Raw genomic sequence first — 15,660 nt, forward strand, 5'->3', positions numbered from 1 at the left:
GGTGCAGGCGTGCCCGAGCTAGCTTTGTTTGCATTGGCTTGCTAGCCGTGGCGGTGAGGGCTAGTCGTGCTGGGCCAGATTGTACTCCCGCAACTAGGCTACACTGCTATTCTCAGCAAGTGAGCTCGACCAAAGCTAGCACAGTTATGTCTGCGGGTGCTGCCGTCACACCTCCTGATTGCACTGTACACAGACCCGTAAGGACCGGAGGCTTTGTTGTTGTGACGGTTAGTCCGAGAGGAGTCCAGGTGGGTGTGCTTCCTTTCGTAGTAACCAATGCTGTACCCAGGGGTCTTCCTTGTGAACGACAGGGAGGAGAACGCTGACCCTTACTTGGATGGTGTAAGCAGTTCCTCCTCCGGGGGACTGGAGAAGATTTTCTGTGGTTTCCTCTCTCTTGGGTGCCACATGCATCTTCAGCCCATTGCTCACCATTTTGAAAATTGAAACTGGATAGATTATAGACATACGAAGTGTGCAAGCTTCTCCCGTGGCAAGCTCTGCTTTGGAGTAAATCATACATGAGACCGTGGGCCTGAATCTCTGACTATCAAGGGCACTTGCTGGTAAGGGATTGAATGCTTCCTTTACTCAATACGGGGCTCCTTTGAGTGAAGCTGCTGGTCTGGCTTCCCAGGAGCACTCGGATGTGCTGCTGGCCATATCCTGTCTCTTTATCCTGGAGGCTCCCAAAACACCAGGGCTTCTCAGGCTGCCTGCCTCTGGCGGAAAGGACCTCTCCCGAGGGAGAGCCTCATGGACACTTGCTTGTCATTGTGCAAGCCCATTCCCCGGTTGGACCCTGTCCCTGGAGTATGCCGAGGGCTGTCCCTGTGTCACGGAGTCACTGGGCGATGCTATGAAACTGCTCCCTACGAAGCCAGTCAGGACTCTGGGGAGCCTCCTCTTTGGGAGCAGACTGTCTCCAGGGCAAGAAGCTCACACAGCTTCGGCCTTCCTGGGTCTGGCCTCGGAGCATTCAGCCTCCCCTTCGGCACCGTGCGCTTCCCACAGCGAGTCCGCCCAGACGGGGCTCCTGGGGAAGCCAGAGGGTCCTGCACCCCAACTCGGCAGTCAGACGGGACTCTCAGCCAGCCAGTAAAACAGAAGGTTTATTAGATGACAGGAACACGGTCTAAACCAGAGCTTGTAGGTACAGAGACCAGGACCCCTGAGTCAAGTCCATCTTGGGGAGGCAGGGAGCCCAGAGCCTCCCTCCATTTCCCCAGCCAGCTCCAGACTGAAAACCCCTCCAGCCCCTCCTGGCCTTTGTCTTTTTCCCAGGCCAGGAAGCCACCTGATCTTTGTTCTCCCACACCTTCAGTTGGCACCTTTGCAGGGGAGGGACCCAGGCCATCAGGAGACAGGGTGTCGGCCGTTCTCTGTGCAGATCCCTGCACATCCCTGCCCTCTAGGGGTCTACAACAATCACACCCCCTTATCCTACCACCTAGATACTTAAGAAAGGCATAGGAGGAGCTGAGTATTCAGAGAAAACATTAAGAACATTCCCACTTTGTCACACCCTGCATACCAGACAGGGAAGAGTTACTCGTACCTCGCTAGACTGTCACTACCTACCAGGGAGCATGGCTACGCTGTTTACAAGGAAATTGCCATTTGAGTAGGAAGTCCCCTTAATTTCTTAAGCAGGGTAGTTACCTGCCCTGTATGTCCTTCACAGACAGCTCAGTTTTGTTATTAACAACGGGGGCTGTTCCCTTGTAACCTGATTAATTTCTAATGCAGTGGCAAGGGGGAGCAGGACTGTATCCAGAGCAGCAGAGGAGGGGACTGCGTGCACTGAAGCACTGGGTACGTGGAGGACCTGGAAAAGGGAAATCGGGGGCAGAGCTGCGTGAGAATCCAGACCCTGCTGCCTACAAAAATAGTTCTGGAACATGGCAGACAATTTTGGGATGTCATCAGGAGCGACCGCGTTCCTGGGAACGGGCAGTGTTGTACCCTGGGCTGACCCTGGATGGATCTAAATGGGTACGTGGGTCTCAAGACCTGGGAGAATGGGAAATACACCAGAGAAAAGGAGCCCTTGTCCCATGCACAGCCATTCCACGTTGGGAAGAACTGGCCACTGCAAAGGGAGTGTGCAGGGCAATTTAAAATGGAGGCTGCTGCGTGTCTGGGGTTTGCTGTATGAAGAAGAGAGAAATGGTGAAGGAGAAGCTGCATGATCCACTGCAGCTCCGATGGGCTCCGGTTAGGAAGCGAGTCTCTTGCTGAGTTAGTGATGAAACTGGGGTCGTGATTATGGGGGGAGAGGCGTCTGCCAGGCTGCATTGTGTAAAGGGTTCTCAAGCGTCTCTTCACGTTGGTGTGACCAGCCTCTGCATCGCCCCACTCCCAGCTGCGTATCGTCCTTGCCCGCAGGCACCAGCAAAGTCCAAGATATGTGTGTCCTGTTCGTCTCCCTTGTGGCTGCTTGTTCTTGGTCTGGATAGGTGCTCGCTTGGCCTTCCCCTTGTATACAGTAGCCCAAGGCCCATTCCTTGACATAAACCACATGGCCTGACAAAATGAAGGTTGTGAATTCTTTGCCTTTCTAAGGCAGATGAAGACCTGTGTTTGCATTGTTACTGGTTTGACAGGGAACTTGATGCTGGCGATTAATAGCCCTCCCCACTGTTGCTGTAGTGTCCAGGTATTGGAGGGTCTCTGCAGTGCTGGGTGGGGATAGAGGGCGAACCAGACCATCACCTACATTCCTTCTTTTGGGTGTGAAAACCCTTGCTGTGTCCGCGTGTTGGTATCTGCCGTGCGAGTCGGCACTGCAAAGCCCTGCTAGTGTTTGGCGAGATCTGAACCAAGAGGGGAGTGAAGGGAGCTCAGGAAATGGTGTGATTACTAGACCGTATTGTGCACTCAGGCTCATAATGCACTCTGTGGAGGAATCTCCTCCACAAGGCTGATTACACGGCATTAAGCATATTGAGCTCCTTGGAAATGGAATTTCCAGGTAATTGGTTTACTAAATTCTGAGGATGCTGATTCCGATCTGACAGATTACGCAAAGCATGTCTGGAATGAAGGATTTCCCCTCCGCTGCAGAGTCCTGTCTAAGAAGTTAATCTCTGGGAAGCCCCAAGAGCGAATCAGCTTGAGATCCAGGGGGGTCTGGTTAACCTAGGGAGAAGAGTCCCTTGAGCATGGCGGGATGGAGGAGGGAACTCCATCCTCCCAGATATGTAGGGGATCCTCACAAAATGCAGGAATTACGGGATGAAAGCCACTGTGCCGTACATGAGGGGTGTACTGGTTTGTCCTGGCCCTGTACTCTAATCATCTGTGAATTACTGAGGACTATCCATTCGCCAACTGACGCAAAGTCCATCGCAGTCCCTGGAAGGGCTCTCATTGACTCCTGCGCGCTTTGCATCAAAGCCCTTCGCACTGTCCTGCAGGATGGGATGAGTGGGTTAGAATGCCTCTTGTCTTGCTTCTGGGCTTCTTGTTCCTCAGGCTACGAAGTGGGAGGGTCCTTCGGGGCAGCACTGTCAGCCCTAGGCTAAGGGAGGGAAGTCGTGCCTCCTGTCCTACACAGCAAGGCTTTGGCTGTTGCTTAGCCAGGGAATTGCGTGGGTGAGGGGGATGGCTTAGGCTGCTGCAATGATCTAGGAGAACGTGCAGGGGAAATGTGGAATGACCGTTTCATGCATGTGTTGCTCTACATGGTTTGTTACCCGTTCTCACCAATGTGGTGTCCCTCAGCATGACATTCCTGTCAAAAAGGCAGCATGTGGAGCTAGTATGTGAAGGCACTTGTGTCCAGCCCAGTTCACCCAGTCTCTGGGTCCAGCGCAGTCTCTGGGCCGACCCCGTCAGGTGCAGCTGCCCCGCCGAGCTGAGGGGAGAAGGAAACCCAGGAAATGCCTCATCCCCACAGTTACAAGAGCAAATACCTGCTGTAGAAGCCAGGCTCATGAGAGGGAGAGGAAGGAAAGGAGTGGGGAGGCTGCCAGCTGGGCTGTGAGAGGAAAGATGGAGCCTAGGGGGTGAAGTGACTGACTGCAAATCATCGCTCTGCTTTCTCTGACAGCAGCACTGTCATAAACCACAGGGCCTGACAAAACGAAGGTTGTGAATTCTTTGCCACAGCTCCCATGCCTGCTCCCTCTGCATGTCTGACAAGCAGCCTGCATGCTCTGGAGTTTTTCTCACGTCTAATTACAGGAGAACAGCTACTAAAACACAGGCATGCGGCCAGGAAGGGGCAGACGTCTCTGGACATGCTAAGCTGTGGGCAGGAAGGAGTTAAAGGTCCATGGCTAGTGGTGTGGCTGAGAAGTAAATGGCAGAATGCGTCTCCGGAGTGTGGAACAAGGGTGCAGTGCAGCTGGCTCCCAGGGAGGAGCTGCAGAAGGGTTTGGGCAAAGGATAAAACTCCAGGTATGCTCAGAAGCCAGCCCCAGGTTCCCAGAGGGAGCATTGCCCTGTCGGGGAAGGAGGGCGTGGAATAGGAGAGGCTGGCTGGTTGGGAGCAGGGCTTGGCAGGGGCTCTGGCTAGCCACGCCTCCCTGCGTTTTTGTGCATGCTTGGAGGAGCTGCAGAGGACAGATCAATGTGAGCTCCCCTGGATGCTGGTCTGCTGCAGGACACTTTTCCTGGAACTGGATTTTTCATGGCTCCAGCGGAGCAGCGTCTGTGTCTCCTGCTCTTGCTCACCTGCTGCTGCTCCTTGGCGGAGGCACAGTTATTTCGCTGGCTCTGGGGGAGCCAAAACAACCCCAAGGTAACGACCCTGCCCCCCACAGAGAGCCCTGCTACGGAGGGACAGACGGCGGAACTGCTTACCTCTCCTGTGGCCACCACGACAGAGGCTGCTGTGCCAGCGACCACGCAGCCAGGGGACCGAGTATGGCGCGCGCTCTCAGTCACGAGGCAGGCACCAGCCATGGACACCGCTGTCCCCGCTCTGGCATCCCCTGCCATGCCCCAGGGCAAAGAGGAGAACATCGCGGGAGTGGGGGCTGAGATCCTGGACGTAGCAGAGGGCATCAGGAGCCTGGTTCAGCTGTGGGATCAGAGGACCGGGAACACAGGGGAGCCCACAGCCGCTGCTCCTCTGACAACGCCTCACACCAGCCTGGCTGCTCTGAGCTCTGCAACGGGGCTGGCTGGCCGTGGGAACATGACTGCCAACTTGACAGGGGAGGGCCACAGCCTGCTCGGGACCGGGGAGCCAGAGGCTTCACTTCCCATGCCAACAGGGCCTCCACCTGCCTGGAACAGGACTCAGGCGCTCTTACAGAAGCCTGCAGCGGCTCTTCCAGGTAGTGCTTCTTTCTCGTTTTCACCAGGTGGAGATGCCCGTGGTGAGATCTTTGCAGAGGATCAGGAAGGTGCTGCCCTCCCACAAGCAAGGGCTGGCGGGGGAGTGGCCTCAGAAAAGAGAGGAGGAGTTTCACCGACAGCAAGTGTTCTGGACTGGTGGGAGCTGCAGACCACTATCAGCGCGCATGCCGGGATTCCAGCCCAGCTGGCAGGTTCTTTAGACAGCTGGCTATCCCATTATATTGCACATTCAAACCGATCGGTCTCTTATGGGAATAGTACCCGTCGCAGCCTTAAAAATAACAGCAGCCAATCAGTGCAAAGCACTGACCCTTCCATAATGCATTTGGGGATGGCAGTGGCTGATTTAACTAGGAACCATACTGATGCTGTTTCTAATATGAATGCAACTAATTCTGTGGAAGTTTTTTCTGCCAATAATTCTGAATCTCTTGAGTTTGATTTACTAACCTACACTATGCAACTTTATAGCAATGGTAGCGCAGGGCTTGCTTCCTCCTTTCCTGGATTGACACTTCCAGCGGGTCGCTGCTTGCCCTTCCCAGCCGACCTGCCATATTGCAACAACCTGGGCCTAAGGCATTTCAGATTACCGAATTATTTCCATCATGGCAGTGACGTGGAAATTCGGGCTGCTTTGCATGAGTGGGAGGGGCTTCTGACATCTCGGTGCCACCGCTACCTGGAATGGTTTTTCTGCTTGCTGCTGGTCCCCGGGTGCAATGCTTCTATTCCGATAACGCCCCCACCGTGCTGGGGGTTCTGTGAGGCTGTGAGAGATCTGTGCTGGATTCATTTGAAAGAGGGGCGCCTCCCAATATCATGTGACTCTCTCCCTGCAGAGGATTCTGGGTATTCTTGTGTGTTTGTAAATGTGTCTGCAGGTAATATCACGGGGGTAATGTTTCTTACCAGTTTTTCTGTTTCTTCCCCCAGGTAATCTTAAGCTAAATCTGTACTTGCTTTGCCAACTTTGTGGTTTTGTGGGGGTAAAGCAGTGACTTCCATCAAACTGTCCCCTGCCCTCTCCTTCCATTGGTGTGTCTACGCAGGGGGACGCTGCTCTCTTTAGAGTTCTGCCAGCTTGGGTCTGGCTTGTGGCCAGTCCTGCTAGCCCAGGTGCCCAGACCACACTGCTGGCGAGGCCTGTGCTCCGTGCCAGATGCTGAAGGAGGTTAATGGCAGTTGCCAGGGTGCAAGTGACTCCTCCCCCCTCTCTCTGCCCAGCCCCACAACCCCTCTAGCTTTGGGTCAGAGGGCAGGGGAGGAGTGGAATCCATCCAGCACCTGGCATTGGCCACTGTCGGAAGGCAGGATACTGGGTTAGATGGACCATTGGTCTGACCCAGTGTGGCCGCTCTTACCTTCTTATTCTCTCCTCTGCTGCCAGCAAAGGGTCCAAAATCACTGAACGACTCTGCTGCTGATGACGTACTTGGAGCCATATCTGTGGCTCGTGCGTTCTAGCAGGGCGTTGGGGCAGTTTTCGTAGTGTCCTTGCACTTTTGGTGGGGGACTCGAAGAGCTGGGGGGTGGGTCTATTTCAAATCACCTGTCTGCTGCTGGAGACAGCTATCTCTCTGGAGATTCCAGCTTGCCTATCATGGCTTTGGAAGATGGCGCAATGCTGGGATGGGGCACCGTCCGTCCGTGGTGCTCAGGGTCTCTTCACTGGCTGTGGGTGATGCACTGAACATTGCCTTCCAATTTCCTTCCCTCCTTCTACTGACTTGTGCAGCCAGGAGCACGGATCCGTCCCTCTGTCATTCTGGGGCTCTTTTCCTTGCTAGTGCAGTCTTGTTGCTGGGTCCTGAGGATCGATGCACTGTATTGATGCCCTACTGCTGAGCTGGGGGCATTCCCACCTTCCCTGTCTCTGGGTGTCCCCTGGGCACTGCACTACGTGGTCTGAATGAAGTTCCTTCCAGAGATTGCTCTCTCTGTCTGTCTCTCACAGTACACTAGTGAAAGAGGAGAGTTCTGTGTCAGGTTCCCAGCCCTAAAAAGGTCTGACATTAATACTAATCGTGCTAGCTCTTCAAAATACTATATTAACATGCCCCAGCTCTGGAGCTGGGCTCCCTTCCGCCACGTTCACTGGCTGTGGGATCTGCAGATGGTCAGAGCTGGTCTGCTAGCAGGTGTGCTCGGGGCGATGGAGAGTCCTTGGACCAATCTGCTGTGTGAAGAGGACACTTCTAAAGTGTATAAAGTTGAGAATGATACATTTGCCCACAGATCTACCGGTCCTTCCCCCCTGTGTGTATACAGTGTGTGGGGGGGAGGGGGGGGAGAGAGGGGGAGGCACGGCAGCACGGGCTGCATCTAGAATCTAGACCTTGCAGGAGCAGCGTTGGGGGCAGAGGAAGCACAGCCTGGGAGCTGGCATTGATGGGAAAGCACTGAGTGAAACTTTAAACAAATGAGTCCTGTTCCACCCTCTCCATCTAAGGCTTTGGGCAGATTTCTTCATCTACGTCTGTCTGAGTTCAGCTCTTTCAAATAAATATTGCCGCCAATTCATCATTGCTTTCTGGGCAGTCCAGGCAGGGCCCATCCTCCGTTCCTATTGCAGGAGGTTTTAGAAATAAAGGGATTTTTGTTTGAGGAGATTAAAAATTCCCAGGAATGTCTCGCATAGCTAACCAGGTTCAGACCCTGTTCCGGTGCCTGGCTTATACCTAATTCAGATGCTGCACCAGGGTACCGTTCCCACAGCCCGAGAGCACTGGCTTTTCACTAGCTCTGGAATTGCCTGAGCCGTCTTTTCTGTGCATTGACATCCCTGAGGCCAGAGAGAAGCCAAGAGGCAGAGGATGTAATAGGGATGCCCCCCCGCTCTGCCACAACCCGTGGGATTTGTTGAACTCTCCCTGAGCTTGCCAGTGTTCTGTGCAGTAAGTTAACAATTCCTCAGGCTATGCAGATGAGTCCTTGGCTGATGGCTTCCCACGCTTCTCTAGGTAGTGCTGCATCCTCCTGACGTATTCTGCTTCCGCTGAGTAGAGCTGTTCCTGGCGCTGTGTGTATGGCAGGACTTGTGCATTCTGCTGGACGTACATAGCCTGGGCACCTCTCTGATATTCGAGCAGCTCCTGGGGATAGACATTCTGTTCAGCAGCCACTCGGAGGCTGTGTCAGATTTTTTTTCTCATGTTCTTACATTAATAAGGAGCAGATTCTTCCACCCTCCTCTCCCGCAGTGATGCCTTCCTTCCCAGTGGTCCCTTGCAGAAGAAGGGACCTCTCGTCATCAGTGTTCCCTCCAGTTTTCCCACCCATGTGCGGAATGAATTTTGTTATGTGCACCAATATGGAGGTGAGGTGTGACATGACTCTGTGTGACACATCACCTCCATATTGGTGCACATAGCATAAATTCATGTGGTGGGGGCTCAGGGCTGGAGCAGAGTGTTGGGGGCAGGGATGTCAGGGCTCCGGCTGGGGGTGGGGCCGGGGATGAAGGGCTTGGGGTGCAGGCTGCCCCAGGGCTACGACAGGGAGAGAGGATTCTCCCCAGCTCCCTCTCCCCGCGGCAGCTCCGGGGCTGGGGCCCAGGATCAGCACCTCTCCCCTGGCCGCGGCAGGTCTGGGGCTGGGGGAGAGGCATCTCTCCCTGCCTCGCCTGCGCGGCGCTTAATAGGCTGCCATGCAGCCGCGCAGCTTAGAGGGAACTTAGCTCGCCATGAGTTCCCAGGCTCAGGGGCTTTAAGTTCAGAAGGAGCCATCGTGATTGTCTAGTCCAGGGGTGGGCAAACTACGGCCCGCGGGCCGGATCCGGCCCCTCAGGGCTTTGGATTCGGCCCATGGGATTGCCCCCCGTGGTGCCGCGGGTCTGGCGCCGCTCTCAGAAGCGGCTCCCAGGCAGGGGGGCACAGGGCTCCGTGTGCGTTGCTCTTGCCTCCAGGCACCGCCCCTCTGCAGCTCCCATTGGCTGGGAATGGGGAACCACGGCCAATGAGAGCTTCGGGGGAGGTACCTGGAGGCACAGCAAGGGCAGCGTACACAGAGCCCTCCGCGCTCCCCCCCGCCCCCCTGCAGGGGCCGCAGCGCTTCCTGGAGCGGCGCGGGGACAGGGCAGGCAGGCAGAGAGCCCGCCCTCGCCCCGGTGCCCTCCGCTGCCACCCCAGAGCCGCTTTAGGTAAGCGGTGCCAGGCCGGAGCCTGCCCCCTGCCCCCCAACTCCCTGCCCTAAGCCCCCTGCCTGCACCTTGCACCCCAACTCCCTGCCCTGAGCCCCCTCGTACACCCTGCCCCCAACTCCCTGCCCTGAGCCCCCTCGTACACCCTGCCCCCAACTCCCTGCCCTGAGCCCCCTGCCTGCCCCCTGCCCCCCAACTCCCTGCCCTGAGCCCCCTGCCTGCACCCTGCCCCCCAACTCCCTGCCCTGAGCCCCCGCCTGCACCTTGCACCCCAACTCCCTGCCCTGAGCCCCCTCGTACACCCTGCACCCCAAGCCCCTGCAATGAGCTCCTTGCTGCACCTCACACTCCTCCTGCACCCCAAGCCCCTGCCCTGAGCCCCCGCCACACCCCGCACTTCTGCACCCCAACCCCCTGCCCCGAGCCCTCTGCCACAGTCTGCACCCCTGCCCTGAGCCCCCTCCTGCACTCTGCACCCCTCCTCCACCCCAACCCCCTTCCCTGAGCCCCCTTATACACCCCGCACCCGTCCTCTGCCCCAATCCCTTGCCCTGAGCCCCTTCCTGCACACCGCACCCCCTCCCACACCCTGCACTCCCTCACACACCCCAATCCCCTGCCCCGTCCCTGCATACAATTTCCCCACCCAGATGTAGCCCTCGGCCCAAAAAGTTTGTCCCCCCCCCGCCCCGTCTAGTCTAACTCCCGGTTAGCACAGGCCAGAACGTGTCACAGAGACTCCGGGTGATGAAGAACCCAGGTCTCTGCGGAGGAAGTGCAGGATGCTGGCCTGCCTCGTTGGGTGGCTAGACCGAGCCAGGGCTAGTCCTTGCAATAAGAGGGGTGGAGAGTACTGAACTGGGTAGCTCAGCTTTCCATGAGGCCCCAGTAACTGTCCAGAGGCAGGATGCTAAATTACTGGAGGCTATGAACCAACTCTGCTATGTTTCTCCTTTCCCCTGTAAATGTTGTACTCTTAGTACAGGGGCCATGACCACATCTGCACTAAGCTTTGCTTACATTTCTTTTTGGATACCCTAAGGTGTTTCACAGGATAGCTAAGTGAGTTCCTTTTGTTGTGGTTAATTATTTACACATTAGCAAATATTTGGTTCTCATTATTGGGGCAACAGGGGCAGCATTTTGTTTAATATAAGTCAACCAAAAAAAGTGTGTGTCTGTGCGCACACGCAAACTGTACAGGGGCTGTTAAGGACTAGAAACACCAATCAGAGCAGTGTACATTCTGTACGTGCCTGCCCGGGAGAACAGGAATTGCTAGAAATGAAGTACCACAGGGTGCTTTCATCAGTGTTTAGAATGACTGGGAGGTGAATATTTTTAGGAGACATGGATCATCTTTTCGCTGTGGTTGGAACTGCTGATGTGGCCTGCTGGATGTTTTCACCACAACACCAATTAATTTGAACAGAACATCTGACTATCGCAGACAGGCCTGGCCAGCTGTCTGGGAGTTGTATGTGTGTGTAGGTTCCTTATTCCCCTTAGTTTTGTCATGTCTGTGGAGTTAGTTAAGGTCAATATAGCTTAATTGCACTGACTTTGAAGGCCCATTTTAAACAATGTAATTCTTTATGTTGGGGATTCCAATCAGCAAGTATAAAGTGCCCCCAGAATGCCTTGAAGCAGATGGTCTGTTTGACCAGAGGGAAGGAGGAGAGGGCAGCGACAATTGGGATACTCTTATGGATGTAAGAATGGCTCCCTACTGGCTTTGACCTTTCATTAATAACTGCCCCTGACACTGAAGAGTTACTGTTTTAGGCTGTCCCTCAAGGGTGCACGTTAAATATTCTCAGGAATGCTGTCGGTCATTCAACTCCTACATACAAGGGCGTATTGGCCTGCACAGCTAAAAGTTCCCAGGCTAATAGTCCAAAAAAAGAAAAGCGAGCTGGGGAAGCTGTTGTTGGCATGGGGCTGTGAGCAGGGACAAAGCCAGGCAGCTGACTCACCATTTTGTATTTAGGGAAAAGCTAAGTTTTATAGAACATTCTCTGGATTTTCACGTTTCTTAGGGTGTTTAAAGGGCAATGGGGTATTTGTGTAGTTTGATTTTTTTTAACAGTTCAGCTGCTCCTGCTACATGCCTGAAGTTAGGATTTGCTATGGCCTGGGGATTTCCACAGGAGTGTATGGGGATACTGCAGAAAGAGAGGGGTTTGGACTTCTGTCTCCCAGCAGGGTACCTAACTTGTCCCATTCCTCCCCTTCTCTGGCGTTCCATGCAGACGGGGGAGGCTGTGTAAAGTTTGCCCCGTTTTGCTGTATTTTACCACGCCCGGTAACCCAGCCCACTAGGATGGGTTAATTTCTAAATTGCATATTTAATTAGGTTCATTGGTTGTTTTCTCTAGATACACAACAACAGCTTTGTTTTCTTTCTCTGGTTTGCCAGGCAGGTATCGGGGCTCTTTGAACCTGTGGAAGGCATGAGTCCTTTGATCCTTCCTTCTCTCTGTGTGTCTGAGCATGAGTGGCTCTGTTAGCATGTCTAGGCACAGCTCTCCTGGGCAGGGGTCTCTCAGAAAGCGAAGGTGTACAGAAGGTATATCAACCCAAGGCTCCGATCGAGCAGTTTACAAATCAAACTGGGCAGCAGGACGCCAGCTGCCCCACACACCCTGCAGCTCTGGGGCTGACCCTGTGCCTCCGAGCAGACAGATGTAGGAACAGCTCCCTGGCACGGAATGGGGAGGGATTCTCCCGTGAGTGGCTGAAGGCAGCAGAGCCTGATCCTGGCTCCTGTCTTGGCCGCATGGTCACTCCAGCAGTGCAAAGGTACCAGCCAACCGGAGAGAACAGCTGGGGATGACTCCAGTGCAGGGGTGTGATGGGGGCATGGCCATAGTGCTAACACGCTTCCATGCTGCCCAGCTTGGGGGAGCCAAGGCAGCCGGAGCAGTCCTGGGTCAGGGAGCCACAAATCCGCTTCCTCCTCCACCACATACAGCGGCATCCCCAGGCTGCCTATAGCTGTGCCAGCAGGGAGCACTACCTGCTGCGTGCAACGGGCGGGGCTGTCTCTGAAAAGCATGTCCTCCAAGGTCTGTAATTCCGGTGCCCTGCTAAGCCAGGGCGTGAGAGAAGGCGGAGGAGCGGGTGAGCACTCCTCAGCAGGAACCCCTGCAGTGATAAGTGGAGCTGCACTGTGCTCTGGAATTGCAGTTTAGACCCAGGGGTGTGGTTGGTGAGGCAGCCCTCCTGGAGCCGTCCGTTGTCCTCTTTCCTATGGCTTGGGACGTAGCAACAACTACAAATTTACACCTGAGTTTGCTAGCTAGCACGTTGCCGCAGCAGTGAGCTGGTGAATGTCCTTCACACCCCCGGCAAAAGAATGAAGGGGACACTCCGATATGATGTGCTCTGTGGTTTGTGCCTGGTGACTACAGTCACATGCAGGTGTTTGCCTCATTTTCCATTTAAAGAGGGTTTGTCCACATCTCCCAGGGGCTGTCCTGCTGCCATTCAATCTGCATCCGTCTTTCCGACACAAAACCCGGTGGTGGGTCCTTGGCAGGGTCAACAACGAGCTGTTTGTTTTGAGCGGTCGAAATGCTCCATGTGACTCTCCATTGAGCCTCCGCATCGAAGCTGGGTGTGAGGGTCTCAATGCGGTTCCATAGGGGGCTGCGGGATTTTAGTCTCGTTTTGGGCAGGTTCTGCAGGTCATCGTGCAGCGGGATTCTTGCGTTTGCACTGACATGCTTGCACGGAAAGCGAGATGTCTGAGCAGCTCTTCTAATCTGCGGAGGCTGGATGTGCAGTAGAACCGGGAGCCAGTTGACTGGAGTTGATTTATTTGAGCGTCCCTGACACTATATTCATTGCATTATTGAGTTGATGTCAAGGAGTTTAGTGTGACTGCTGTGAGACCACACTGGCACACAATATTCAGCTGCAGAATAGACCAATGCAATTGTTGCGGTTTGTAAGGTCCGTGGACTGCCCCAGGATGTTCCAGCATTCAGTGAAGCTCCAGGTCAGACCTACAAAGGTACGGTGCCCTGGGTTTTGAATCCTGCGGCCTGGTGAATCTTTACGCCCCACTGGGGCTCCCACAGGGTGTAACTTACCTGCCAAAGGGTCCCAGGAATTGGATGTCTAGGAAAATCAATTAATGGGGGTGAGAGAGTCCGGGGAATGTGCTTCAGCAGTGCCAACTCCTGGTATTCAATCTCTTCCTTAAAGCCCCAGCTCCGGGAGTCAAGTGACTAGGTGAGAACTGATCTCTGCTCTCATTAAAACAATAAAATAAGCTTCTAGCCCTTGTGCCGGCAGAGAGGTCTGTAAAGGTGACCGGAGTGTGCCCTGAGGGCTCAGAAGCTGGGAGACAAATTTAGAGAACAGAGTGTTTGTGATTTTTATAAAAATTTCATGATTTTTAAGTTTTTTGAGGCCTGACTCACGATTTTTGAAGTATTGGGGTTGCCAGTAGTGCTATATTTCACACCTTCTTACATCCCATGTTAGTTCTATGCTGCTGCCGCTCCCCTTTCTTTTCTCTCGGCATGTATCCGTTAACAGCAGCTTGCTGCTGTGGGACTCTGGCCTCCGTGAAGAGCCCCGTGGTGTTTGATGCCCTGTCTCACGCAGCACTGAGCTGCTTTGCCATCTTCGATGCAGTGTGTGGTGATTCCAGGTCACAGCGTTGCTGATGTCAGGAATGGTTCGTCATTTCCTTCTCTTCAAAGCTGTTCCATTTGCTGAGTGCTCAGGCCAAGTCCAGGAAAGGCCCTGCCACCTGGCATCGCTGCTCTGGGAATATTGTTGGTTCTTTTCAATAGAGATTTGTGAAAAGTTTTAGGTGTATTTAAAGTGGGTTCAAACATTGCCCCACAAGGTAGCATGCCTCCAATCTCCTGGTCTCTCTGTGGGCGCAAATATTTATCTTGATTGTATGATCAATAATTTCCAAAGGTTGATGGTTAGGATCAAAATGTACCGGATTGACTAACATTCATTCCAGTCCTTGCAGAGTGCACGGCGAGTGTAACCCCTTAGATGTGTGTGTTTTACTGTAAACTGAAAGAGGTGGCTCCTCATTCTGACACCTGAACCTGGCATTTCAACCCAACTGATGGCTTCTGTTCATAGAAACTTTGTTCCTTGGCCTAAAACTGCAATGAGCAGAGAAAGCCGTTCTCTTTCCCTGTGGCTTATAACAGCTTGTCAGCTGGACTGCTCTCTTGTGAATGTTTGGGTGGCACTTTAAAATCGAGTTGTTTGCCAAGAGTGAGGAAGTGACCTCCTTGTTGTGGCTTCACACCTCCTTGTAAAGCAGCAGCTGCCGTATTTCTCAACTGTGCCTCGTACAGAGGGACTTCATTTATTTTAGACCCACTGTTATGAGTCTTCTGTTGGTGTCGTTGTTTGCTGTTGTAATTATCAATGATGGAGATGCGGAGCCACAAAGCCAAAGTTGTAGGAAAGTTTTTGTGTGTGTTCATGACAAGACCCCCCCCCCCACATCAATTCAAGCTCCCCCTTCCCTTGTGTGAAGTGAGAAGGGCAATTAAAATGAGTAGGGGGATGGAACAGCTTCCACATGAGGAAAGATTTAAAAAATTGGTAGTGTTCAGCTTGGAAAACAGACTAAGCGGGATATGATAGGGATCTATAAAATCATGAGTGGTGTGGAGAAAGTGAATAAGGAAGTTTTTATTTATTCCTTCACGTAACACAAGAAGTAGGGATCACCAAATGAAATTAATAGGCAGCAGGTTGAAAAACCTAATAAAAGGAAGTATTTTTTCACACAACGCACAGGCAACCTGTGGAACTCTTTGCCAGAGGATGTTGTGAAGGCCAAAAGTATAACTGGGTTCAAAAAAGAATTAGATAAGTTGATGGAGGATAGGCCTATCAATGGCTATTAGCCAGGATGGGCAGGGATGGTGTCCCTAGCCTATGTTTGCCAGGAGCTGGGAATGGGAGATGGGATGGATCACCTGATGATTCCCTGTTCTGTTAATTCCCTCTGGGGCATCTGGCACTGGCCACTGTTGGAAGACAGTAGGGCTAGATGGACCTTTGCTCTGACGCAGTGTGGCCGTTCTTATGGAGTCCCTCCTTTTGGGTCCTGTTCACACACAATGGAGAGCTTGGAAAACAAGTCTAACATCCGAGGCTGCGTGAGAGCGACGACTGAGCATGGAAAGACTGCTGCTTTCAGCTAGGTAGTCGCT

General features: G+C 53.6%; 1 protein-coding gene across 7 annotated transcripts in view; it reads left to right on the top strand.

The window, feature by feature from the left end:
* Window positions 1-15,660, top strand: part of COL18A1 (collagen type XVIII alpha 1 chain) — a 253,004-nt gene that overhangs the window by 140,459 nt on the left and 96,885 nt on the right. For 2 of the 7 annotated variants that reach the window (XM_065562226.1, XM_065562227.1), the window contains exon 1: window positions 4,561-5,288. The exons of 2 other annotated variants lie outside the window; for them this stretch is intronic. In XM_065562226.1, coding sequence (XP_065418298.1) covers window positions 4,637-5,288 — 652 coding nt within the window. In that variant the 5' untranslated portion in view covers window positions 4,561-4,636. Of the gene's footprint in view, window positions 1-4,547; window positions 6,195-15,660 lie in introns of those variants that run through there. 3 more of the 7 variants (XM_065562228.1, XM_065562225.1, XR_010591666.1) reach the window with 3 other exon arrangements.

This window comes from Chrysemys picta, chromosome 11, assembly GCF_011386835.1.
Source record: "Chrysemys picta bellii isolate R12L10 chromosome 11, ASM1138683v2, whole genome shotgun sequence".
Classification (NCBI taxonomy): Eukaryota; Metazoa; Chordata; order Testudines; family Emydidae; genus Chrysemys; species Chrysemys picta.